Below are 24,252 nucleotides of genomic sequence, written 5' to 3'. Positions count from 1 at the left end.
TGGCCCTGGATTCTCTAAAAAGAGGTACGGTGCTCATAATCAAATTAAGAAGAACGGTTTCCTTGTTTTGCCTACCCTTGATATAAGTAGCAAGAAAAACGGCAAAACTGAGCTGGCCCCTTTCCGAAGACGTTGAGATAGGGATAATTTTTTTGTTTTGTTTTTTACATTTTTTTTTCCCTTTCTTATAAACTGCTAAAGGACGAACCGTAGGTTGAGACCTCGTATTGATTTCATTCGGTATAAGCACAACGCTATCCACGTCAGATTTACAAGAAAGGGCGACAAAGTACCTACCTATTGTAGAGTTAAAAACCATTGTGGCACAGACACGTACCCCGTTGAACTGAAGATGTCGCAAAAAACCACTTTCCGTTTAGTTCTGTAGTCAAACTATCATTAGCGGGCGCGCTTACACACAAAATAATGTTAAAAAGGGGTAAAGACGTTTGTTGTTGTTGTTTCATGTTGTTGTAATGTTTTTGAAAGGCGATCGAAGTTAACGAAAAAGATCAGCAGATTCTGTTGCGGATTTTGAATGAGTGCGCATGTTAAACGCCATCACGTTATTTCTTCGCAGTAAAGATTTCGTTCTGATAGCACTGTCGTATACGTCAGCTGCGGTTTAACTGTGCCGATTTGTAACCTTCAAGCGCCAACAAGCAATAAGCGTTAGCCACCAAATATTAGTTACACGAAGTAATAATTGAATTAGAGACAACGAATAAAACAGAAAAGGAATTTAAAAAAAAGAGAAGCCTTCATTAAATTCTTCCATAATGATATGGCTAGAAATGGCGACATTTAGACTGAGTTTGACCTTGCTTGATATACTGTATATATATATATTTCATACATGTAATATGTGTATAGACTACTAGGGACCTTGCTGACTCAATGATCAGGCGTATGCCTTTTCAAAAGATATCGCGTATCCATCTGTTTGGCAGAGTGAAAGGTTGCGAAAAAAAACCGCAAAAAAGGAACTGTAACTGAGGATCCTCGTACCCGCAACTTGATATTTAGCTAACCCTGCTGTTTTACTATGGCAACTCAGAACACTCGTTGCATGGCAAGAAATTGCAAACGCTGTAAGCATGGCGCAGAAATCGGAAGAAAAAACAAACATAATAATAATATAAACCCACAAAAAACACCACAAAAATCAAAAACGAAAATAGCGCACAAACAAACAAACAAACCGACGAAAAACATCGACGGTCTTCCCAACTGGGCAAACACATGTATTTAGAACAAGTACAAAATTAAGTATTTTCAATTTTTTTTTCTTTACGTCAGTGCCTAGTCCTTTTCTTTGCAGTAAACCAGAGAAACCTATCAGTTACTAAATCATCGTCGAAGGTGCCTCATTTCTGCCCAATGGGTGAAATGCGAAAAGAAACAGTGCATGTAAGAAACCGGAAAATAGTTTCGATTGGTCTTATTATGAAAAAAAAGGACAGGAAAATAATAATAATAATAATAATAAAGGAAAGCCAACAAGTCAGAAATTGATGGTCATATGAGAAAATGTACAAAGCAGAGAGCTACAGAAATGATCGGTATGTCTTCAAATTGTTTCACAAGTTTGTTTCACAAGTTGATGTTAACGTCTTCCAGGTAAGTGATCCAATAGAAAGTGTTGAAGATAAGGTAGGCGAACGGAAAAAAGAATCGAGACCATTTGTCTATAACTAGAGCCACCTAAGTCAACGAGAAATATTGGTAAGGCTTAATGAAGTCTTCATATGCGCAGCACTATGGCTCACCTCACGACCGTAGCAAGAAGTGACGTATTTAGGAGTTGTTCTCCGATCTGCCGTATTAGGCGATTTCGCCCGGAAACGTAATAGGCCGTTGTTGTGCCCTGGCTAGAAAATCAAGATTAATGGAAAGATTTAGTTAATCTACGACTGAACAACTATACTGTAAAACTCTTTAGGTTTCTCAGGATTAATAAAAATAAATAAATAAATACAAGTATAGACATTTAGCCCACCAAATCAAGAGCACTGGAATGAAGTTCTTCGTCAGATAAGACTTTGGGCTTTGCCGGAGTCCCAGTTCCCATGAAGTGGTTGCACACCTATCAAACGTGACGAGTTATTAGGTTCGAAAATTCGGTACGCGTTGCACTAATTCATAAAAAAAGTTGTTAAAAATCTTACGGCAAACTGCATGAGAGACATAAACACGAAGAGAGTGCACGATGACATCCAGACGTCGATAGCTTTAACATAAGAAACGGGGGGCAGAGACCTTTGTGACTGTGTACTTTGAGTAGCTAAAGTAAAAAACAGAAAATTGATCGTTGATACAATATTTGAACTTGAACAGCGTGAACTACCGAGCGTGAGTAACGATGTAACTCCTAAGGTAACCCTAGCCGGAATTGCTTCCGGTTTGATCCAGAATGAAATCCAGGACATGACTACGATTAACCCTGACGGGATGTACGTGTGAAATAAGTGATAGCCCAGTCGACGTCGCAGATTGAATACCACGGCCAAGCAAGTAAAATTTCCTTCACGGTTGATATCCGTACGAGTAAAAGGAGGACAAAAAAATGGTGGAGGGGAGATGAAAAACAAAAATCATTTAACCAAACAGAAAAAAAAAATGCCAAGTTCCCAACAAATTGCGTACCAGTTGAATATTCCAACGTACAGTCTTCTGTAAAATTTTTTGCAATATCTAATTGAGGGAGCTCGATATCTGGATTTGTCACCAGTGGATCAGTTAAGTTCCATTTGAACACCAAATCGAACGTCGTATGAGAAACTAGTCAAACAGAAAATGAATGAGTTCGCATGTGAAGTGAATCAATGTAAAGATGCAAAAATCTTACGGCTCTCGATTTGCATGGAACAGATTTGTGTATCATGCGGATAGGATTCAAACTTCATGGCGCAAGACAATACCAAGGTCAACCTTGCAGGTAACATGCGATAATGGTAAAAAAAATGTTTTAAATCTTATTAATTTATTCAGCATTTGAATGCTGTGTGTCTGTACACTAAAATCTTGATTCCAAGAAAGTAGTAGAAAACAACGATGTCTCAAAATGCGAGAGGCTCAAACTTACTTTGCCATGTAGATCAACGTTTTATCGTGGTAAAGCCACAGATAGTGATTTGGGACACTCATCTCGTGAAAGGTAACTTGTTTGGCGTTTTTGAAAAAAACATCTGGACGCCAGATGTTATGGAGCCAACCGACATCAAGAATGCTATTGCCGTTAAAAATAAAAACGTTTTTTAACTGCCTGAAGTAATTCGCAAAAAAAAACAAAAGTTAACGGAAACTCCGCTAATCGCGAATTGTAAAAAACTTGATGGCACGCGATTTGGCACTACCGTTCCATGGAAAAATCCAACCCGTAGTGATTTTTCTCCTTACCGGTATTCTGATGTCATGTTTTCCGGTAAACGTAAGCGATGATCCCTCCAACTTTGTGCCAGAAAAATATCTGCGACGTATGTCTGCAATCGAATCACAAAACAAAATTATGTTCTCCACATGAATACGTTCCAGCAAGGATACCATTGATTCTTCATTGATGGTGTCTATTGAGAGGACTGTTACGTGAAAATACACCTTATGGAAATTATAAAATTTATAAGTTTTTGTTTTTCAGAAACAAATTTTAATGCTTACGACGGTTGGCTGTCCGGAATATTTCGGAGGTCGATTTTTATCATAAGTTTTGGTATCCTTGGGTAAGATATCCGGAAGTACCAAACTCGTTTCATCCCTCGAAATTGAAAAAATATATATATCAATAGATCAATCAATAAATTAAGAAAATGTAGAAGCTGCAATCTTAGAGTATTTATACCGTATATTTTTAAAATTAAGTATAACACGCCAAAAACAGTATTCCTGAAACAAGGTTTCAAGGGGAGGAGGGGTTGGGTGGGTGGTTGGTAAGAGGTGAAGACCGAATGAACTCTGTCGGTAACCGATTTTTTTTTACACGTGCCAGGCTAAAATTATTTTTAAGAATTGGTAAATAATTGATTATTTTCAATCAATATACGGTTCTGTTGTACTACTACAAAAAGTTCAAATGCTCTGTTCAACGGCATCGACATTCATCCGAGAGGCCCATAGCGGAAGGCAGACATTGATCATTAGAACTGCAGCAAAGTCTTAAAAATAAATCCACAAAAAAACTTAAATGGAAAAAAATCGTCTTGACGAAGGAGCCAAAGAACAATGTGCACTGGGTTAAATTGTCATATTTAAATACACTTTTTCCAATAGTTAAGTAAATACAAGCAGGTAAAAAACGTTTTGTCTGTAAGAGAAAATCGATCGTCGTGGCTGTTAAATGTGCCTGACAGACTCTGCTGTGTAGCAGTGTACAAATCAGTGGTGCTGCAATAATAGGTAAATGGCGAAACAGAACTTACTCGGCTTGGTTCCCAGCAAAAAGTGTGATGAAGACGAGAAGAACGATTTGGAACCATATGATAGTCCACATCGTTTCCGTTTACGTCTATGATTAAGTATCGTTCCTCATACAGGATGTTTAAGCCGAACAGACTGGCGAACAGACTGAGTTTCGACCTAACTTTCAATTGAAACGGAGCGCAAAGCAACGATACGACGTATCAGAGAATAACGATGAAACCCTAGCGTGGGGATTGGGGGAGTGGAGGGTTACTTGCCTTGCCTTTAAGCACACCTCCACTAATTGAATTAGCTCCTAGTTCTGCTTATTCACTCGCTTTCCTCTGAACATATTTTTCAACCGTCCAAGACAAGAGACGGGGATTGATGACAATTCGACCATTACACAACATTGGACGAAGAAAGCAGTAGTCTATTTTTTAAATTCCGCGCATCAAACAGCCAATGCGTCTAAGTTCAAAATATTTGCGCTTTTTATCTCTATTGTAAAAAAATGCACGTTTATTAATTCATCGATGCTGTTTTATAATACAATTCTGTTGCGTTACTTTAGATCTTCAAAAATCTTCTAATGCGCGTTTCAAATAAGATTCAAACTGTTTATCCTCACAACGGGATTGTTCCAGTCTTATCTCTAACAATTCATAACGGTCCTCTATGCCGGACGGTGTTACCGTAAACTGCTTTACCGGTGAACATCTGACAGGCTTTTTTTCTGGAGTATGAACGCGGAGAAGAATCGATTCGAAAAGTTTGTTTTCTTGACGACTTCGTTTCGAAGTATCAGCAATAGCAGCGCAGAGGGTTGCAATGCTATCTGGTACATCAAGCGATTTGGATTGTTGATAAAAGGATACTTCAGTTTCCTTATAGTCAAAACGCTGTGCATCCAGTTCAGCGCAAAGTTGTTCTGCCATTAAATAAGACAACATAAAAAAGAATGATTAAGGTATGAAAATAAATGTGTAAACTATTCTCTATCCCACCAGTTGGTTCTAAGAAACCTCTAGCACGAATCCATGCGGCGTTGGACTGGATTTTATCAAGGGCTCGGGGAAAGTATCCAATTAACTTGGACGACCCTTCATCGGCAAATTCTTGCAGACGATAATCAACGCATGCCTGGAAGAAAAGTCATTACTAGCGTGGCAAATACAAAACTAATGTGTTGCTTATAATTGAACATACTTGAAAAATATCAGTCCATGGAATAATCTCTTTGAAAGATGTTCGACTAGGTTGACGTTTTTCATAATGTTGTTTAGCCTGCATCAAAACGGAATCAATCCTAAGATGCAATAGCACAAAGATCTATGATTCATTCAGACAAGGTAAATTCTTTTTCGTTGTACCTTGACAACAAAGCCGTGACGTCGGTCCCAATGGAAATATCAGTGCAATAGTGGCACAACGATGCACACAATGACGGAAAATCGTGATCATCAGACTGCCAGTATGGGAGAACTAAATATCTTTCAAATGACTGTAAAGAAAATCCACATTAACGGTAGACGTTATTTCTACTCATTCCTGTATGATCAAAGTAAGTACCTGTTTTGCAGTGTACAGCGACGCTTTGGAATTCCAGTTTACGGGAGGAAGAACGAGATCAGGTATTTTAACAAATTCCGGAGCAGGCCATCGAATTTTACCGAGCTCGGAGTCTGACAAGACGTTTTCTAGAAGGCACTTGACAGCATGATTATAAAAATTCAGCAGACGAGCTAAAGACTAAGGAACAATGACATTTTAGATCGCTTCGGATGAATTCAATGGACACCAGTTACCTGATGAGGAAGGTTGTACTTCAACCGTAGTTGCATATCCCGATAAATCGTAGGAAGGACTTTATGAGAAATAAAACTGTTTGCCAGTTCCCACATGGTTGTTGTGCATACGCGACTGGCCGGCGAGATGGCGGTTATTTCTCCGGCTTCGACCAGAGTTGTGAAAACTTCGATGAGCTAAAACGGTATTTCAAGTAGATGAAGTTGGTTTTAACGGAGCGCCAGTAAGAAGAAAGAAAAAAATTATAGCCTACTCACTTTACAATGTTTATCGATGCTCGATTCTTCAAAGCTTAGAGTTGTGTGGTAGCATGGGTTTAGAATTTGCACAAGATAGTCAAATTTTTTAGAATAGTTTTTCGATGCGATAGACGCGACAGACAGAGGGAAATACTTCGACTGAACTTGAACCAACTGGGCTAGGCTATGTAACGTGGTTTCAACCTCCGAAGTAGGATCGTAAACCACAAGAAGAGCATTTGCTCCTAGCAAAAGCTCAGATATTTGTTGATAGCTGGTCGCGAAACGGACGCAGAGCGTGATACGATTTTGATTTGTCCTTGTTTCCGTGTACAGCCACTAGGATTTTTTTTTTCATAGGTCATAGGTATTTTCATAGGTCAAACGATACGTATTAAAAGAGACTTTCTCATACCCCGTCTGTAGTTTGCGTTGCTCCAGAGAAGCCAAACCAATGCCGAAAAAACTCTCCAACTTCTTCATTATTGATGGCTAAAATGATAAGTTTCCAGCAGCGGTTCCGTTCTTTAAGGGGAAAAATCGATGTCGATCGCTCAAGCAGCGGGAATAAATCAAATTTCTTTTCGGCCAATGACAAACTTATTTTCTTTAAGTTAAATTGGAGATCTAAGAAGCATAATGTCATATGAAATCAGGTATAAAAATGGTTATTCATATAAAAATAGTTACCTGAAAGAGAGTTACAACGTTTGACAGAAACACTTTGCTCGACAAGAGATTTGCGCTTCAAGGATACGCCCGGGGACTCGCCTTTAGATTTCAATGAGGCTATTTGTTGACTGAATACCATACGCGACGGACAAGCTGGAAACGTTTGCTTTTCTTTCCTTCGGCGCATTTGCAACGCAGTGAATCTACGCCACTTCGCAATACAACGACGGATTTTACGTTTGCTGGTCAAATCTAAGACCCGAGATACCATAATTTCCCTAAAATGTGCAGTGCGAAATTAACAAGGATCTAAGCAGATACATCAAAGCTAAGGAGCATGTCTACTACCTTGTTTTAACAGCTTCACAGGCAACGTCGGATGCAACTACTCGGCTTTCGATTGCGATCAGCTCACTTACTAATGCCTCTAGTAAACGACGCGCATGCTTTTCTTTTATGGCGCTATCATGTAAACGAGCAGCCATTTGAATTTCTTCAATGCAAAGAGATTTCACTTGATCGTGGACTACGTTATCCACAATGTCACCAAAAATCTTTGCAGAAACACAGCAAATATTATTCAAGGCTAAACGGCAACCAAGTCTCAATTTACCTGCACAGAGAAGTGACGAACTTTGTGTTCCAGGTTTAATTTATGTTGCTCTTGAAATTTAGCAGTCTGCATTTCAAATAATACTTCACTGACAAGTTCCGAGCAAAACTCGCTAAAGGTTGGAAAAATAAAACCAAATAAATAAGCAAAATAGATAAACAGAATGAACAGAAAAAAGAACAAGTATATAAAATGACATGGAAATAGCTTAGTTATTATACCTGACAAAGTCATTCAAGCACTGTTTGAAAATCCGATGAGTGGTTTGCACTTTCGCGTTTTGAATGGCAACTTGTAGAGCGATTTCTTTTGTAATTTCATATACTGTTGAGCTAATCAGTTCCCTGTGAATTCTCATGGTAATATTTTCTATCAAATTCGGCACAATCGAGATAGAAGCAGGTGGTTTAGTAGTCGACGGAACAGCTGGTGGGGCTATGGTGGTAACAAGTTCTTCGTGTTCTTCAGCTAACCATGCTTCTTGAAGCAACATACCATTGCTATCGAAACTATTAAATGGTGTATGATGTAAAGTGGGATCTTCTGGTACATCATTTTTCGCGATGCATTTGCTGACCGAAGACGTTCGTTTACTCTCGATAATTGACGATCGTCGCATAGGTGGAAATTTTTCGGGAAGTTCTATAAAACTAGTACGATCGAACTTGACTGCTTTTTTGTCGAAGTCGATAGGCAGTCCGTGACATTCGCACCAAGTTCCTGCCTCTTCCTCATCTTCGTAACCCAGCAGGCTTACTAAATTATTGAGTTGTATCTATATACAGAAAGAAAGGGGGAAAAAATGGAGACGATTGACAGGCGGTCACAAAAAAAATATATAAATACGTATTTACTTGGCCTTTTTTTGGTGGTCCATATGCCTGTAACATTATCTGAAGAGCTTGATTACGCATTTGATTGAAGTAGCGCTGAAGGAGACAACATTGTAAATAATCTTGATTTGATCTGACTAATTTGAAGAAGCGAACGTAATTACGACTGTTCAAAGCATTGACAAATTCAAGGGCAGATCGCACTTCAGGCGAATCGCGAACTTCAGCACGTAATTGCAGCACTTCTCTGAAATGTCAGACCACATGTTTTAATTCAAGAAATGCGATTTTTATTTTTAACCTGCAATACCTGAGAATTTCACCATCATTCAAGTGTAAGAGAACATCATAACTTCTGAATTCAGCTTCATTTGGACAAAATATGTTTTTAACAGATAGGTCGTAGTACATGTGTTTTAGCGTTTGTAAACATTTTGTAAGGTTTTCGTCGTTGATTTTCTGATCAAAATCTTGCATATCCAATTCACATAAGCGGCTTGTGCAATGGATATGAAAACGAGCACACTTCTCAACTAAATCAACAGACCCTTGTTCACACAAACTTTGTTGGGTTATGTCCTAAAAAAAATATAATTCTGAATATCCTTCAATAATGTTAGAAACTTTTTGCTAGAGGTTCTGCAGAGGAATTTTTTTTTACCTTTCTTATCCCTCGCATTCTGTCCCACAAAAAATTAAACCATTCAGCCAAGTTTTCACCAGGTTTATCACAACGATTTACAATTCTAGCAATAAGATAATCCATCGTCATTTGTAAAACAGGAAGTGGTCTAAGTTCATGTGCCAATGGTTCAGCCTGGTCAGCAGAACTTCTGGAATATTCTTTTACGGCAAGTCTGTGATCAACTTCATAATCCTATAGTTCAATAATGCATTTAGTCACATGCCTTTATAATCATAAAACATGTTTAACACTAACCTTTTCATCAGAAACAAGCATTTCAAACAATGCAAGTCTATGTTTTTCTGCTCTAGAATATCTTTCCTTTTCTGGACACATATCCAGACAAGTACCTCTAAGAGTGATAGCTTTTTTTGCATTGCCAGTCTTGCCTTTTATATCTCTTGTTAAACGAAGAAGCCTGTCTCTTGCATCAAGCAGCACAACTTTGTCGGCAACATTGCTGGCTGGTTGGGTGAGGATAGCTTTTAATTGTTCTTTAGTAATCTGTATTGGCAGTCCTTCGGCAAGGTTGATTACATTATGGCTTTTTTTCTGTGACAGTTTAATGAACTCCGAATCTTCTGATGCAGCAACTGTAAGATCATTTTTACTGTTGAGACTTTCAGGGGCATTTTGTTTTCTGCCTTGGGATCTCATTCTGCTTTGGCGAAAACGGGAAGAACTAAGAAAGGCAAAAACGTAAAACTTTTACTGTTTCAGTATGTGATTTTTCTTCTTTTTGTGTGTATGTTAGGAGCTTTCTGCAGACGACACCGAACTGCGTTGATAATTTGACCAGTGAAACAATTTGAACTAGTGTTTATTGTCACCACTAGGGCCGTATGAGGTACAGTACAACATTGTTTTGATTGGCGTGCCAATACAGTTTGGTATTTTAATATTTTCTGGGTTCTGGCATGCTAATACTACAATAGCCTCCATGTAAGGCTCGGTGACGATAACCTGAGACTTAGCTTACTACCAGAAGATACTGGTTCGACACAAGTAAAATGTGTTTTCATTAGAATTATGTTTTTATTGGTTCAGTTGCGGCAACAGTACTTTACGAAGAAAATCGTTGTCTTGTGTATTCACCAGGCGCTGAACGGCGCCATTTGCCACTTATCTCTTTGTTTGCCATTAACTGTAGGGAAACCGGTTCTTTCACTATTGGATCTCTCTGTGAGCTCCGGGTATCACCCCCTGACAAACATCGTCGGACCTTCCACCTCCCAAAACCTACCTGCAAACATTCTATATGAAATTTGTATCCACCCCCTTTTAATTAGAAATATTTTGTATAAATATTTAATTAAGGCAACCCTTAATTACAAATAAAATAAATCAAACATAAAAATTTTCAACAATTTCTTTATTCGCAAAATGTATATGAATTTCTTCTACAATAAATAGTGCAGGTTGAATTTTCTTCAATACACCGTAACAAACCTATACAAAATTAACATAGTTAACTTTGACTTTTAGTGAAAAACTTATTCGTGTTTAATTTATTTATCTTCAAAATTTGCAAGGAAGAAACCTTTTCGGTCGCATCTCTCCTATGAATGTCGCAACCACTCGCGAATATAAAATTGAGTACCATCATCTAATTTATCCTCCATCTGAATACAGAAATCTACACAAACAGCACCTATTTTTGTAAATAAGTTGTTATTAAATGTAGTAATGTAGCAAATGTAGTAAATAATAGTAATAGTAAATAAAAGTTATTATAAAAAATGGCAGTATTAATGTTGTGTAGCTCGCGGAAGCAATTTTTTCCGCTTTCTTTAGTTTTTCCAGTCCACATAAAAGAAGCGCAAATTTGATCCGTGAAAAGTGTTCCCTTGATGCGATAGATCATATCACTGAGTGATCTTCCGCCTCTTCTTAGTGACACCAGCTATAAAAAATATTTCCAAATTTATTAAAAACACAACTTTTTCAAACTTTTTACATATATACTTACATGTTTTTGTAGCATAGAACGCACTCCCAATGTTTTTTCCAGTTCTTTCACTTCTCCAATGCTTTTAAGGGGTAGAGCGAAAATTTCTTTTAGACAATCCATTTCTTCCACGTTGCATTGACATACACCACCAATTTTTTTTAGCCTCTTAGCCCTTAATTGCTTCAGAAGAATTTTCATAAACTCAAGGGACCCTTTTTTTGTAAACTGGAACTCTAAAAAGGAAAAATGTTAATCTTAAACTTAAAAATAATTACTTCACTGCCGTTTCTACAAAGCCCGTTTCCATTTCCTTTCCGTCCATGATACCCGCCTCCACCTGAAACACGATGCCCGTGTCCACTCCGTCCCCGATTCCCGCTATCTACTCTTTCTCCATTTTCAATATTGGCCTTTCCTCAGTTTCCGCTACCTCCGCGTCCTCGATTTCCTTTACCGCCACGTCCACAATTTCCCCCCACACCGTTACTTCCAATTCCGCTTACACCCCGTCCTCGGTTTACACGTCCAATTACACTTTTTTTTACCATGCATGGTAGTTTGCATGGCAAAAATTGTTCGTCCCTATGCAAATTGATCTTTATATTTTTTAGGATAAGCCTGTCGGTATGCGACTGAATACTGAAGCACCATTACAAATTCGTTACAGAAACCCAAGACTAACTTCAGGTAATAGAAAAAGGAAGTAGTAAGAATGCCTTAAATGAACCTGATGGATTTATTCACTTAATACATGTTCAAGTTAGTTTTAAATATCTGTGCCATGCAAAAATGTAAAACTGGTAGTTTGACATTTTTAACTTTTTGGTAGAATCCCAGATAGCCGTATCAGACTTGGGATGTCAAAATTCGCTGGAATAGCTAGGACTGTTTTCTTATTTGTGACTACTGATTATAGTCTATGCTGGTCTATGGATAGGACTCTGTTTCGGAAATCATACTGATTTTTTAAAAATCCACCGACAAGGCGAAAGACTTCCCGTTATTAAAGACTCCTCTTGTTTACGTAATTGCTAGACATATCAACGGATTATTTGAATGTAAATTCAGCGCTCCTGAAAACATACCAAAAGCTAGCAATAGGAATAAGCAATGAGATCGTCCATCCACTCGCCAATCCTTCTTTAATATGTCAAGGGAAACGTTGAACCGACGTTTATCCTTTCCCCATAAGTGATGTTTGAGGAAAAACTATGCAAGACAAGGAAGACTCTGACCCTTCGAATACTGGCTCCGAAACCGGGAATTGGCCGTCAAATACGATACCAGCTTTAGATTGAGAAGCCTGCAGAACAAGCACAGTTTTAAGCCGGCGGCTATAGGACAGTTCAAACCAAATAAAACAAAAATACATAGGGGCTTTTAATTTTTTTTTTCTCTCGCATGTTGTAGTCCATTTCCGCAGGCCATCTGTTTCAACTGGTTTATTTTTCGGTCCCAGTTTCTTCGAGTAGGTTGACTGCCGATGTACGGGAATTTCTTTGTGCTACTGCAAAACATTTGTGTTTTCGCGATTTAATTTTGATTTCAGGAATGATTAAAGAAAAAGCCCTTCGAATTGGATTCATTGGTTGTGGAAAGATGGCCCAGGCTTTAGCTAAAGGATTTATTGCGTCTGGTAAAGAGACCTTACTTCCAGCTAACTAAATCTTATGTATGTTTAAATTTTTTGCCTAAAACGCTAAGTGCTCAACAGCTTAATTGACGGCGTTTTTTGGCATAACTAGGGATCACACGATCCGAAAATATAATTGGAAGTTCCCCTAGGGTAGATTCAACGTTCATCGAGGAATTCTCGGTAAGCTTTACCGAAAAATTATATGGCTGTATCTACTTGTTATTTGCAGTTCTATTTTAACTATTTTCTATTTTGCGATTCGAGGCCATTGGTTGTTCCACTACACATGAAAACGCACAGGTAGTCCATCGTAATGACACTCGCCACAATTCAGTATGTACGCCACACTTATGTATTTGTTTTCCAGGTCGTCGAACAAGCAGATGTTGTTATTGTTGCAACAAAACCTCCTTTGGTGCCAAAAGTTCTCACTGAAATAAATCCAGTACGAAAAAACAGTATTTAATATGCTTTTCTAACAAACACAACACACAAAAGAATTTAATGTTGATTCTGTCCTTTTTAGGTGGTAAACGGGGACAATCTTATTGTATCCATCGCCATGGGCATTCCTTTGATAAATCTTGAACAGGTGTGTGTATCCCAATCGGGCATTGCCAAGTTCCTTTAGGTACCGATCAATCAGTAAAGTTATGATATTCACTATGCCTCAGACCTTATGAACACACAGTCACGGGGCGTTAGTGCATGTAGAAAACTTAAATAGTAGCAATCTCTAAGTTAGTTGATATTACAAACAAATAATTATAGCCTCGCATGTAATGTTATGTAGATGCTGCCAAGGAAAACAAGAGTCATCCGAGTAATGCCAAATACGCCTGTACGGTACACTAAATACTGTTCTGTTATTTATCATTATGTACGTAACGAGATATAACGCAGGTGTTAGTTCGTTCTGGGGCGAGCGTGTTTAGCTGCGGAACGTCTACGAGATCTGGAGATGCAACGTTGACCAAGCGCTTATTCACAGCTGTGGGTGTTTGTGAGGAAGTACCGGAAGTGTAAGTGTCGTAGTACAATTACTGTGACACATTGTGAATAATTTTATTTACTAGCTTGAATAAGCCAACATATTTTCCCTTTGTTCTGGATAGGCTTATTGACGCTTGCACAGGCCTTTCTGGATCAGGCCCAGCCTACGTATGTAAAAACAAAAATTAAATTGTAATTATTTTAATAGCATTATATACCGTATACAATATTTGTATGTGTCGTATGCTTAGTATAGTTTGTAAAAGTGATGAGATAACGTATAAGGATGTCGAACTAAACTTTTCCCATTCGGCAACGTGTACTTACATTAGACGGCTCCTGCATTGGCGCTAACGTGAGCCAGAGAGACGCAGTTATTTAATAATTTGAATCAGTAAGTTACACGACGCAGCTCTGTTTTGCTCTGAAAAACATGCGGCCGGATGGGAAAAATCTTGACAGAAAAAATCAATAGTATACTCTCTAGTGTACTGTACAGGAGGTTGCAGTGAAATGTGTCAGGTTTGGCAAACAAAGCATAGGGAAAACCGCCACATTTTTCTGCTATATCCTGTACATCTATCTCCATCAACAAAAATGCGCTTTAAGAAGTTAATTGTTGCATGTAACTTTGTGTACATTTTACGTACTCGTAGGGCTTAGGGAGCAAAATTCGCAAAAATATCCGTGACTTTGAACAAAATAGAAATAGTGTCCACCTGTCAGAGCAAGTTTACTTTGCTACCAAATGGCATGTCGCGGTGATGAAAACGGTTAGCGTAACTCTTCGTTATTTTCAAAGGTTTCAAGTGTGGGTGTTAAATTCAACCTGATGTCCTAGCCGCATTGTAAATTCTCCATATAGAAAGAAGCCTTCTTCTTGTTTAGCCAGGCCGTTGTGAAGTAGTAGACAAAACACGGGGACTGTGAAAAACAGCAAGTTTAGCTGGCGGCTATGTTTTGCGCAAAGAAGTGTACTGCGTTTTGACGATTTGGGAATTATGGAACAATTTCAATACAAGAAACCACGGTTTAGGACTGAGCCTTTCAAGTACGTGTTTTACCTAATCCCTATTACCAAAAATTTATGTTTGATTTGGTGTTGCCAAGCCTTCTCCTCCTCGTCACAGTTCCCAAAAATGAAGCTTCTCTCATATCTCTTCGTACCAAACGGTTACGTACTTTCACTCATTAGATGTTGAATTACAGTAACGCTTGTTAGCAGTATGGAACATCGATGGCTGCTAATCGTCGCCGTCAGTGAGATTTATAGTAAATAGTAGTAACGATATCTTCTTCCATTTAGATGTACATAGCTATGGAAGCCCTGGCCGATGGAGGTAATTTAGGAAGACAAATGACCAATTGAGTGTGTTCACGTAAACCATAACGCATCTACCATACTATTCAGGTGTAAAAATGGGAATTCCTAGGGACCTAGCGTACAAACTCTCAGCACAGACATTGATTGGTGCTGCGAAAATGGTCCTTGAAACTGGTCGCCATCCTGGTGCACTGAAAGACGACGTTTGTAGTCCTGCTGGTAAAAAAAAACAATAAAATCAGCCTATACTTTTAACTAATGTTTTTCTATTTTTATCTCTGTTGTTTTTTATCGGTAATAATTCCGAACAGGATCCACTATTCAAGCTGTCTACTTCCTCGAAAAATCGGGATTTCGCTCAAGTCTTATGGAGGCAGTCCAAGCCGCAACGCTGAAATCCAAGCAAACAGGAAGAAAAGAGTAATGATGGACGGACGTCATAATTGAAAATGAAATAATAAACAACTTGTCGTTGTGAAAGTAGCCAAACATGTATTGATTTTTACAACACTTTTGGCGAATAACAAATAGGCAAACTTCCAAAGAATACAGGTTAAATATGAGTTCATTGGGAGGACACATCTCAATTGTTTCTAAGAAAGTTGGCATGCCAACTAAAATTTGCAAAAGGAATCGACGAGACATTAATATAGTCCGGTCCTGTAATTATAAAGTACAATTTCCAAAAATCATGTCCCATAGAGTACATCCATCACAGTGACGAGTATTTATCTCCGTTATAATGGAAACGGTAAAATGGAACCCATCAGTCCGGTTACACCTTTTATAAACGCGCCCCACCTTCCAATCATTTCTCTTAAAATCGTAGTTTCTAATTGTCCTTGTGGAATCGTCTATGATCTTAGCGCGGATTTGCAATGTTGGATTAGATGTGATCCTAAATCTTCCAGATCGGGCCACTGCTTGACTACAAAAGCAAACAGAAACGCGAACATGCAGGTTGTTAGTACGCGCAACCTAAAAACGTGACGAATATTTAAGCATTAATTTATTCAAAATACTGACTTCATCAATTTACCTTGTCTTAAGGAAGGGAGCGATAATATTTGCTGATGTTGATACAACGACTAGCACTAATTGAAGCAAAGTTAAGGCCATGTTGATGAGTTTGACGAGAACGGCCCGAGCATTGGAGTTCTCAATCCCTTCCAAACTGACGTGTTGTTGGTGTTGGGCTTGATGCTCCACTTTGGATATCTAATGAGGAAAAAATGCTTAAGGAATGAAGACCAAACGACGACAATATCCATAGATTTCAGTTACTCGAGTATGGCAACTGTCCAACAAATCATGGATATCTCTCAGTCTCTCTTCAGATTGATACTGTACTTTTTCCTCCATGTCGGCAATGTTTTGTTTGAGATTCTCCACCTTAAATATTCAGGGCATTGTGTTATTGAAAGATGCCAACATTTTATTACGCATGGCAAATAATTGTATGTTCTTTTTGGTCAACCTCATTCTGGTGCAATTCAGTTAAATCATTGATTTGTTCTTCTAAGCGCTCTACCCGGAACCGCTCTTCTTGTAGGGCAGAGCTAACCAAGCACACCTCTTGCTGAAGATTCAACTGCGTCCACAACAAAACGTTGGATTAGGATTTAGTAATGAAGACGATTAAATGTACCAAATCACCTTAACTTGTTCCATTTCTTCGCGTAGCCGATCAACTTCTTCACGCCTTTCTTGAAGCTCTTGGAAAAACGACTCCAATCCCATACTCAGTCCTAAACTAGCTCCCACCACATTGTGTCTGGGTGACATGTGCAAACCACCAGCCATGCTTTCGCTGGTTACTGAACTGCCGCACTCAGATCCTTCTTCTGATGTATATTTTCCACCACCCGAACCCTGACTGGCAGCTGGGACGATGGCTGAGGAACCAATTGTCTGAAGACATAAAAAAAAAATTATACGTCTGAAAGCAACATTGAATAAACCGTTACCTGTGATATGGCTCCATGGCCAGGAAGAGAATTCGAATTTCCAGCGCTCATATTATTGGCTGGGGTCGGTGAAATGACAAAAGCGTCTTCTGGTGCAGCCGAATTTGGTGTGTTTTCCACTGCACGTATTTGATTAATGTTGTCAGCACTGCCAAACTTGTTTCGTATCAGGTGCGCGAATTCTCTCGGTTTTGACATAACAGTTCTGTGTTGAAAGGCATCTTAGATTTGTCTCATAATTCTAAGGTGGTATCACAGAAGAAAAGTGAAAAGAATTACTCACTTTATTCCCATGCCTACGCCCCGAAGGACTTGCTTGGGTGCCCGATGTCCGTGATTTCGAGGAATTCCTTGAGCTTCAAGAGCTTTGAGTTTATTTTGGTAATTATCCAGTTTTCGCTGTAGTACTTGCATCTGCTGAGCAGACTTGGTGTTCTTTTTTTCAAAAACAGCTTTTAAACGGGTCTGTTGTTGCTTGTCAGCCTGGGAAGCCAAACGTAGATATTCATTCACATTTTCATCGCGAGATGTTTGTTCGTCTCGTATTAATTCGCGTGTTTTATTGACTTTAGCCTGGAACACGAAGAAAAAAAAACAAAAAAAAGGGAATCAGCAATAACTCCCCATAATAAAATTTGCACACAACGTGAACTGACGTGGATTTGTTCCATTTCTAATCGAACTTTGTGGTACTGCGGAGTACCAGGTGCATAAGACAAACTTCCACCTGTACCATCCAATTCATCCAACATAGTGTTGCCTCCTTCAGCGCCAGTAGAGAAATATGACATATCCTAAATTGAAAAAAAAATACATAGTTTAAACACCTGTTCTCGTAAAATCAAGGCATCCAAATGTAACTCCATCTCCCGCTTCAGTATGCAGGCAATAATGAATGTTAAATTATCTGCCTACCGGATCATCGTCAACTGCTTGGTCTTCGACCGTCTTAGATATCATCGTCGAAGCAGACAATCCGGAAGGATCAAGCAATCCCGTTGGAGCGGACGTAGTGGATTGAAGGTTGCTATGGTTACGTTCATCGGATACAGAAAGTAGTGACTGAGTAGACGGAGTAACAGGTAAAGCAAGATTGCTGTTAAGACTGAGATGGGCATTGTTGCTAGTCCCAAGGGAAGCGTTGGGGAGAACACCAGCGGTAGAGCCAGTTGTTCCTGCCCCTGTAGTACTACCACCGCCACCCTTGTCAGCTCGCTCTGCGTGTCGTTTTGACAGTACAGGTGATTTTCTGCGGCCACTTTTCAAATTACTGCTCATTTCCGGTGCCTTCCTTCTACGTAATACATAATTTACACTAGAACTAATAATTATTCCCAAATAATTTAATAATAACAACATCCGTTATAATGCAATTTTGCGAAGGGAATATTGCGATTGCTGGAAACTACCGTAGATTTTGGAAATATTTAATCCACGCATGTGATCAATTTCTAAAATTTACATCGGTATTGTCGTAAATTGAGACGCTAGAGTTTTTACTAGTAAGTGCTATAGTTATTTGCTTAAAGAACTAACAGCATTCACTATTTTTTGATATAACTAACCTTTAACTTATGTGCAGACTACATTCTAGTTTGGTATTGGAAAACGAAACACATCATTACCCATTATTTGATCCTTGTGAACTAATGGTGGTTGCTGTATTACACGTGACAGATGAGGGTCTTGATGGTGAAGGACCACGGCTTGAAGTGTAGAAAGTTTCCATGGTGTGTGTTGTTTTTCCATGAACTTCTTGAATTTTATCCATTCAGGCTTTCTACTGCAATAAAGAATAGAAACATTAATGAATAAGCATGTCAGAAAAGATACATATCACCCTCTTAATGTGGATCTTGATAAACTAACTTTTCATAATAACAGTGTGGTAACAAAAGCTTATGTGTAATAGCCTAGACAAAGCATTCAGGCTAACCAAAATGCTCAGTCCAAAAAACCAAAATTAACATCGTTTCCAGCTTCATATGAAAAGTAAACGGTAACTACGAGAGAAGTTTATTAACTTTTATGTTACGGTTATAAAAGTTTTGTAACTGTTTTAACCTGTGCCGTATCAGTATACAAGGGTATCGCCTCCGAATGTAGGGGAAGGGTTGAACGGTCCAAAAAGCTCTCTGTTTTAATTTATAATTTTTAAACCATGTCTCACTTAGTGCTTTTCTGATTCACTGTATTCGATTCGGTTTAATATTTCACTAACAGGATAACCTCGGAATCCTTAAGTTACAGAGACTCATTTACAAGAATCCCAAGATTACAATAACAGATGACTAACGACCTGACGGCCCTCTTGCGGGATCGATGTAAATCGTGTACGCGTACATTCCAGCGGTTATTGTGGAAATAAGACTAGTGGTGCACTGCCGGGCGCCCAGTGACCGGCCCGACGTCAATCGGGTAACCTTTTCGGTGCGGTTCTACCAGATCGAAGATCATCCATTTTTCAACCCATGGGTAACCGGGGTCAAAGGCGTAAAATAAACTCTAAGATTTAGCAAAACTTTGTCAACAAATAAAGGATTAGTAAATTCTTTACTAAATTTCCTTACTTTCACCCTATCCCTAACATGTTAAATTCCCTTTGCGTTTTCTAGGCAGGGTTTTCAAGAAATTGCAACTCAGCATCCAGTACAACCCTATCACTGCCTTCGAATGGTTTAACCGATTAAACGAATTAACCGGTTAAGACCAACACCTCTGCCTCGATATTTGTGTTACTTAAAGTTACTTTGAATTTGAGCAGTTCGAGAAAACTAAAATGCCGTTTCGGGATAATGAAGTTTTAGACAAAATATTAAAATCGATGGTAATAGCAGTGCTACGATTTTTTTTACCACATCTTTCTATACAAACCTTGTACCGATAAAGCGTTACGTTTACGAACCTGTTTACTTTACCTCCTTGTTTTTGTTCGGTTCTTCTGTTTTTGTTATGTCAACTGCGCTATCGTTTGCGTTAAGACAATGTGAAACCTGTTTTACTGTAATGTGGTGTATTTCCAGAACGATTATGAAGGGCCAGTTTCTCAAGAAACTTTATGTAATCATCTTAAAACTCCCCCTAACCACACGATAATTCGCGTTAACACTGTAGCTACAAGCAAAGAAATCCTTAAAGATGACATTGAAAAAGCGCTTGCAGTGGTAAGAATTTGCTTGTTAGAACATATCTCTATATATTTTTTTCTACTTAATACTATGTATTACAATGTTATACAGCAATATGATTTAAAAGGGGCTCCTCCTCCACTTGTCCAATTCCACAGTAAAATTGATGACATACTAGTTGTGAAGTGCAATCAGATAACTGAAAAGGTAGAACCTATCTACCCGCATGTTATGGTTGGCTTGGCTTGTGCAGTTGCAGTGTTAAGGTTTTTGTTGTCTTTTATAAATAAAGTTTCTTGTTAAATAACTTTAACCGATCTACTATATAATATGGACAGGGGTGCGAACGTCTATGCGCCTGGTGTAACAGCCATTCCTTCTGGTAAATTTTTATATGTGTTAACAATAAGAGAAGTATTTAATCAATGAACTGCTTTCTAAGGAGTTTACATTGGCGACAGAGTTTCAGTGTTCGCTGACACTTTGGGTCAGTGTAAAAGAGGATGGAATAGTGATTACCACGGGCAAAAAATTTTTGTTGGCAATGGTTTACTCGTGCAAAATAGGAAAGATTTGTTTACAGTTGCAGTTCCCAGGTGAGATAATTGTACTTGGAATTATTGCGCACTTCATTGAATAAGATAAACATAATGTTCTTTTTTCTGGTTTTCCGTCCATTTTGTCTCAATTAGCGGATTGGCTATCAACATGGTTGAACCACTGTTTGACTGTCCCAGCATTGGTGATATGTTGCATGAAGACACGATAGGTGGAATCCAAAAAGGATTTCTACAAAATCTGCCATCGGTCTTGTGTGGACATGCCCTAAATCCGCAATCGCATCATCTAATATTAGGTACCACGCTATCTAGTCACTCATAAATTTATTGATTTTACTGTCGAATTTTGTAATGCCAGACTTATGTGCTGCCCCGGGGGGGAAAACTACTCATATTGGCTGCCTAATGGAAAATAAGGTACCACCGCCTTTTTTTTTTCTTGTATGTGTGTATTTTTTACCTATTAGAGAACTACATTAATTCAAAATTTTGTGCACTAAAACCTTGATCTGAATGAAAGGGAAAAGTGATCGCTCTTGACAAATCAATGGCAAAAATTAAACGAATTCAAGAGAATTCAACGAAGCTCGGTTTGACCAACATCACAGCCTTTGCGTTCGATTCGATAAAAGCTTACATCAAAATACCTGAAAACCAGTTGAGTGGATGCGACATTATAAAGGTTCCGCCTGTTCCAGAATCACCACCATTTCATCCTTACACATTCGATCGGATATTACTTGATGCGCCTTGTAGTGCTCTTGGGCAGAGGCCGCAACTGTACAATCCGATTCGTCTAAAGGAGGTGCAGTCGTTTGCAAGGTTAATAGCTACTGTTTTTGACGTTGGTGTATAAATTATTCATGGTTTTCTTATTTGTAAGATTGCAGAAAAAACTCTTCATTGCGGTTAGTTTGAACTCTAAAGCACGATCGAAGAAACAAATAAACAATAACTCTTGCTCTATAGGCCGTGCAGTTACTGAAACCCGGAGGCCGTATGGTATATAGTACGTGCACTTACAACGTGTCCGAAAATGAAGAGATCATTGATTGGGCATTAGGGAAATTCCCTTTCCTCCGTGTAGTAAGTCCTGATATTAAGCTTGGTAAACCAGGATACAGGGTTGGTCGGTTAACAGAAGAAGATTGTATCGCGATGCAGAGGTTTGGCTGTCCCGCTAGCTGTGAATCAGAGAACGAAAATTCGGATTCTATAGGGTTTTTCATATGTTGTTTAGAAAGTATAGAATCAAAAAGTGTGTAGAAGTTTTTTGTACTTGCAAAAGTATTTCATATGTGTTATAATGGAGTGCTGGGATTTGTCCATTATTACGCCAATATACTGTTGTTTTTTTTGCCCCCTAAAAACCCCACAAGCAGGAAATAAATTAGTTGAAACTGCATCAAAACTTAATCACATTAAATGGTTTACAGCTGAAACAGTTAAGGACAATTTTTTCCTTCATTATAATAGAAAGTAGAAGACCTGACAACAGAATTAAATTACCTCAAAGGTACAGTACTACAGAATACTCTTGAAACATCTGAATCAACATTTTTTATTTGAGGACTAATTTGATGCAGCCAAGAATCCTGTGATAACTTTGCTGCTTTAATAAAAATTCACGTTTGAAAAGGGGTGCGCACAACTCCAACCAAAACAGCATCTGCTTCACGGAGCGTTATCTCCTTTGTTGCTCCTAAGAATTTGGTTGAAAGCTCTAAGCTTTGAAGACGTAACCTTACTTTGGAGCCCCTGACATAATCTCTGTAAAACAGAAGAAACCATTAATTACAAATAAAATACCATTGGGATGTGTACTGATACAAATGTACCTTTCGTTTTTAAGGGGTTTTGGACATACACATTCAAATTTCCATCCAAAATCTATGTACAAATCATTACCAACTACCCGGGCTATTTTGCCTTCAACAACTTTCCCTTGTGGATCTCCTAACTAACGAATGCAAATTCAAAATTTAGTTTATGGCTTGCATTAACAACAGAGAAATAAAAATATATCTTTAAACAACCTTGTTGGTATATTACTTTGGTTTACCTGCATTAATTTGGAGTGTCTTAACAATGTTGCAAATTTAACATCTGGTTCATTCTGGGGTGTTTTGCGGGTTAATAATGAAAACTTTTCGAAGGCTTTACCAAAGCCTGACATGGTTTTGTTTTCAACCCCAGATTTAATGCTGTTTTCATTTTTTGAGTTTGACTCTATATTGGCGTCAGAATAATTTCTGCTGATTTGATGGCTAGCTTGGCGGCGGAAAATATCGGAAATAGGGCGAAAAGAGCGAAAAATTAGACTGCTACCGGCAAAAAAAGTTGTTTGCCGGAGAATGATTTCCATTTTCTTTGAAGCTTTTGCTAGAAACGAAATAAAAATACAAAATAAAACTGTAAAACCTAAAGCTAAATAACATTTTCAATAATATTTTTACCGAATGTCTTATAATAATCCTAACACAAGGATTTTGACTAGCAATTATGAAAACGACCATAAACTTGTGTTAGATGTGTTTACTTCGGAACGGTGCCAGAGGAAATTGCGGACACGGACCGGGGTATAATCCGCGGACTTTCAGTTGCGGACCGGAGCTCCAAACCTGCCGCCAAATGGCCCGTGTTCATCGAAAAATGGAATTGGCAAAAGTTTCCCGGTTGCTACAAAAAAATGTAAGGAAAAAATGGTATGGTATAAAAAATCCATTCTCTCCGAAAATTTTGATTTCTTGAGCATCAACATCTTTTTAGTTACTCAACCGCTCCTGGTATTTGCCACGTTCGCGATAGCCTTCGAGGCTCGCACACAAGTTTTCGGATTGTTGTTCAAATTATTTTGTAGAATTGTCACTACGATAATTTTTTTTAAACGTTTTGGCGAAGGAACTGTCAACATATGACGTTACACAGCTTTGACATTTCTTAACATTGAACCATTTTGCCACTCTCCACCCGATTATGACATTGCAATTCAGATACCTCCTTCCCCCCTTTATTTTCAAATTAAAATTATAACATATTTGAAGATTAGAATTGAATTAGTAGATGAAAACGACGTTAATTTTCATACATTTCGTTCAATTTTTAGATCTAAATCACGTATTTTTTTTTATCAATATCTAGGTTTATGAGGGGAAAAACGGAAGAAGATTTTTTACAGTTGCAAATTTTTTTTGGTCTTAAAATGTTGGCCTTGACACCTTTTTTATTAATCGAATTGGTTCTTGCGTTCTGAGTAAAATTCGAGCATCACCCAATTTGAAGATTTCCATTGCTAACGTCCTACGGTTATGACTTCAAGTCTCATTTCAAAATGAATTTGATTTCCGTGATTTCTTTCGATTTTGGGTGGGAATCCAGTGTATTCGGCTACAAGCGCAATACCTCCACTCTTTGCGCTTGCAAACAAGCTACCAAAGTAAAATAAAA

General features: G+C 38.3%; 6 protein-coding genes across 9 annotated transcripts in view; 2 read left to right on the top strand and 4 right to left on the bottom strand.

The window, feature by feature from the left end:
• Positions 1-1,424: 1,424 nt before the first annotated feature.
• LOC130689841 (glycine receptor subunit alpha-2-like) lies at positions 1,425-4,638 on the bottom strand. Its single transcript, XM_057512776.2, has 12 exons — positions 4,416-4,638; positions 3,658-3,754; positions 3,544-3,597; positions 3,400-3,482; positions 3,086-3,229; positions 2,849-2,931; positions 2,647-2,781; positions 2,348-2,524; positions 2,169-2,284; positions 2,000-2,086; positions 1,770-1,871; positions 1,425-1,704 (listed from the first exon to the last, which is right to left on the bottom strand). Exons 1-12 carry the CDS (start codon positions 4,484-4,486, stop codon positions 1,594-1,596), a joined length of 1,260 nt encoding a protein of 419 aa, XP_057368759.1. The 5' UTR covers positions 4,487-4,638; the 3' UTR covers positions 1,425-1,593.
• Positions 4,639-4,917: 279 nt separating this feature from the next.
• LOC130689837 (germinal-center associated nuclear protein-like) overlaps positions 4,918-24,252 on the bottom strand; it is a 34,560-nt gene continuing 15,225 nt past the window's right edge. Inside the window, exons 2-17 of the mRNA XM_057512769.2 lie at positions 9,502-9,928; positions 9,223-9,438; positions 8,872-9,140; positions 8,583-8,808; positions 7,950-8,503; positions 7,729-7,840; positions 7,464-7,669; positions 7,134-7,393; positions 6,859-7,070; positions 6,462-6,782; positions 6,204-6,380; positions 5,968-6,147; positions 5,769-5,899; positions 5,605-5,704; positions 5,403-5,538; positions 4,918-5,326 (exon numbers count right to left, since the gene is read on the bottom strand). Of these exons, the coding sequence (XP_057368752.1) occupies positions 4,974-5,326; positions 5,403-5,538; positions 5,605-5,704; positions 5,769-5,899; positions 5,968-6,147; positions 6,204-6,380; positions 6,462-6,782; positions 6,859-7,070; positions 7,134-7,393; positions 7,464-7,669; positions 7,729-7,840; positions 7,950-8,503; positions 8,583-8,808; positions 8,872-9,140; positions 9,223-9,438; positions 9,502-9,903 (3,855 nt within the window). The 5' untranslated portion in view covers positions 9,904-9,928 and the 3' untranslated portion in view covers positions 4,918-4,973. The remainder of the gene's footprint in view (positions 5,327-5,402; positions 5,539-5,604; positions 5,705-5,768; positions 5,900-5,967; positions 6,148-6,203; positions 6,381-6,461; positions 6,783-6,858; positions 7,071-7,133; positions 7,394-7,463; positions 7,670-7,728; positions 7,841-7,949; positions 8,504-8,582; positions 8,809-8,871; positions 9,141-9,222; positions 9,439-9,501; positions 9,929-24,252) is intronic.
• On the top strand, positions 12,563-15,633 carry LOC130689844 (pyrroline-5-carboxylate reductase 2-like). Of its 2 annotated transcripts, none has more exons than XM_057512779.2 (12): positions 12,563-12,665; positions 12,747-12,833; positions 12,943-13,013; positions 13,098-13,133; positions 13,201-13,278; positions 13,360-13,425; positions 13,627-13,674; positions 13,737-13,855; positions 13,949-13,994; positions 15,133-15,166; positions 15,238-15,369; positions 15,462-15,633. In XM_057512779.2, the coding sequence occupies exons 2-12, from the start codon at positions 12,749-12,751 to the stop codon at positions 15,572-15,574; spliced, it is 828 nt and encodes a 275-aa protein (XP_057368762.1). In that variant the 5' UTR covers positions 12,563-12,665; positions 12,747-12,748; the 3' UTR covers positions 15,575-15,633. The 2 variants fall into 2 exon arrangements, with proteins under 2 accessions (XP_057368762.1, XP_057368761.1); XM_057512778.2 differs by having other exon boundaries at positions 12,571-12,682.
• LOC130689839 (transmembrane and coiled-coil domain protein 3-like) lies at positions 15,623-19,431 on the bottom strand. 3 transcript variants are annotated; one of them, XM_057512772.2, is made up of 11 exons: positions 19,182-19,431; positions 18,743-18,900; positions 18,033-18,411; positions 17,774-17,911; positions 17,401-17,690; positions 17,118-17,322; positions 16,807-17,061; positions 16,628-16,741; positions 16,435-16,542; positions 16,190-16,368; positions 15,623-16,128 (listed from the first exon to the last, which is right to left on the bottom strand). In XM_057512772.2, the coding sequence occupies exons 2-11, from the start codon at positions 18,886-18,888 to the stop codon at positions 16,005-16,007; spliced, it is 1,938 nt and encodes a 645-aa protein (XP_057368755.1). In that variant the 5' UTR covers positions 18,889-18,900; positions 19,182-19,431; the 3' UTR covers positions 15,623-16,004. The 3 variants fall into 3 exon arrangements, with proteins under 3 accessions (XP_057368755.1, XP_057368756.1, XP_059351694.1); XM_057512773.2 differs by having other exon boundaries at positions 18,743-18,897; XM_059495711.1 differs by lacking the exon at positions 15,623-16,128 and having other exon boundaries at positions 16,185-16,368.
• LOC130690459 (tRNA (cytosine(72)-C(5))-methyltransferase NSUN6-like) lies at positions 19,808-22,206 on the top strand. The gene is made up of 10 exons (XM_057513456.1): positions 19,808-19,944; positions 20,141-20,281; positions 20,357-20,511; positions 20,584-20,627; positions 20,688-20,841; positions 20,938-21,101; positions 21,164-21,222; positions 21,326-21,627; positions 21,689-21,713; positions 21,775-22,206. The coding sequence occupies exons 1-10, from the start codon at positions 19,897-19,899 to the stop codon at positions 22,069-22,071; spliced, it is 1,389 nt and encodes a 462-aa protein (XP_057369439.1). The 5' UTR covers positions 19,808-19,896; the 3' UTR covers positions 22,072-22,206.
• Positions 22,065-23,357, bottom strand: LOC130690461 (small ribosomal subunit protein bS1m-like). The gene is made up of 4 exons (XM_057513458.2): positions 23,262-23,357; positions 22,868-23,187; positions 22,644-22,765; positions 22,065-22,575 (listed from the first exon to the last, which is right to left on the bottom strand). The coding sequence occupies exons 2-4, from the start codon at positions 23,168-23,170 to the stop codon at positions 22,431-22,433; spliced, it is 570 nt and encodes a 189-aa protein (XP_057369441.1). The 5' UTR covers positions 23,171-23,187; positions 23,262-23,357; the 3' UTR covers positions 22,065-22,430.

This window comes from Daphnia carinata, chromosome 6, assembly GCF_022539665.2.
Source record: "Daphnia carinata strain CSIRO-1 chromosome 6, CSIRO_AGI_Dcar_HiC_V3, whole genome shotgun sequence".
NCBI classification, from domain to species: domain Eukaryota; kingdom Metazoa; phylum Arthropoda; class Branchiopoda; order Diplostraca; family Daphniidae; genus Daphnia; species Daphnia carinata.
Note: the sequence above shows the minus strand (reverse complement) of the source record. Positions and strands in the feature narration are given on the sequence as shown.

Bases quoted from the DNA above. Each gene is read 5' to 3' on its own strand.
- LOC130689841 (XM_057512776.2), bottom strand. From the start codon at position 4,486: ATGTGGACTATCATATGGTTCCAAATCGTTCTTCTCGTCTTCATCACA. The intron at 2,932-3,085 runs GTAAGTTTGAGC...GTTACCTGCAAG, and splicing joins ACGTTGATCTACATGGCAAA to GTTGACCTTGGTATTGTCTT. The intron at 1,705-1,769 runs GTGAGCCATAGT...TCGTTGACTTAG, and splicing joins CTTCTTGCTACGGTCGTGAG to GTGGCTCTAGTTATAGACAA.
- LOC130689844 (XM_057512779.2), top strand. From the start codon at position 12,749: ATGATTAAAGAAAAAGCCCTTCGAATTGGATTCATTGGTTGTGGAAAG. The intron at 12,834-12,942 runs GTAAAGAGACCT...TGGCATAACTAG, and splicing joins TAAAGGATTTATTGCGTCTG to GGATCACACGATCCGAAAAT. The intron at 15,167-15,237 runs GTAATTTAGGAA...CATACTATTCAG, and splicing joins GGAAGCCCTGGCCGATGGAG to GTGTAAAAATGGGAATTCCT.
- LOC130689839 (XM_057512772.2), bottom strand. From the start codon at position 18,888: ATGGATAAAATTCAAGAAGTTCATGGAAAAACAACACACACCATGGAA. The intron at 17,912-18,032 runs GTAGGCAGATAA...TTTTCAATTTAG, and splicing joins AAGCAGTTGACGATGATCCG to GATATGTCATATTTCTCTAC. The intron at 16,543-16,627 runs GTTGACCAAAAA...TGAATATTTAAG, and splicing joins CTGAATTGCACCAGAATGAG to GTGGAGAATCTCAAACAAAA.
- LOC130690459 (XM_057513456.1), top strand. From the start codon at position 19,897: ATGCCGTTTCGGGATAATGAAGTTTTAGACAAAATATTAAAATCGATG. The intron at 20,512-20,583 runs GTTTTTGTTGTC...TAATATGGACAG, and splicing joins TGTGCAGTTGCAGTGTTAAG to GGGTGCGAACGTCTATGCGC. The intron at 21,223-21,325 runs GTACCACCGCCT...TCTGAATGAAAG, and splicing joins GCTGCCTAATGGAAAATAAG to GGAAAAGTGATCGCTCTTGA.
- LOC130690461 (XM_057513458.2), bottom strand. From the start codon at position 23,170: ATGGAAATCATTCTCCGGCAAACAACTTTTTTTGCCGGTAGCAGTCTA. The intron at 22,766-22,867 runs GTAAACCAAAGT...TGCATTCGTTAG, and splicing joins GACACTCCAAATTAATGCAG to TTAGGAGATCCACAAGGGAA. The intron at 22,576-22,643 runs GTACATTTGTAT...TCTGTTTTACAG, and splicing joins AAACCCCTTAAAAACGAAAG to AGATTATGTCAGGGGCTCCA.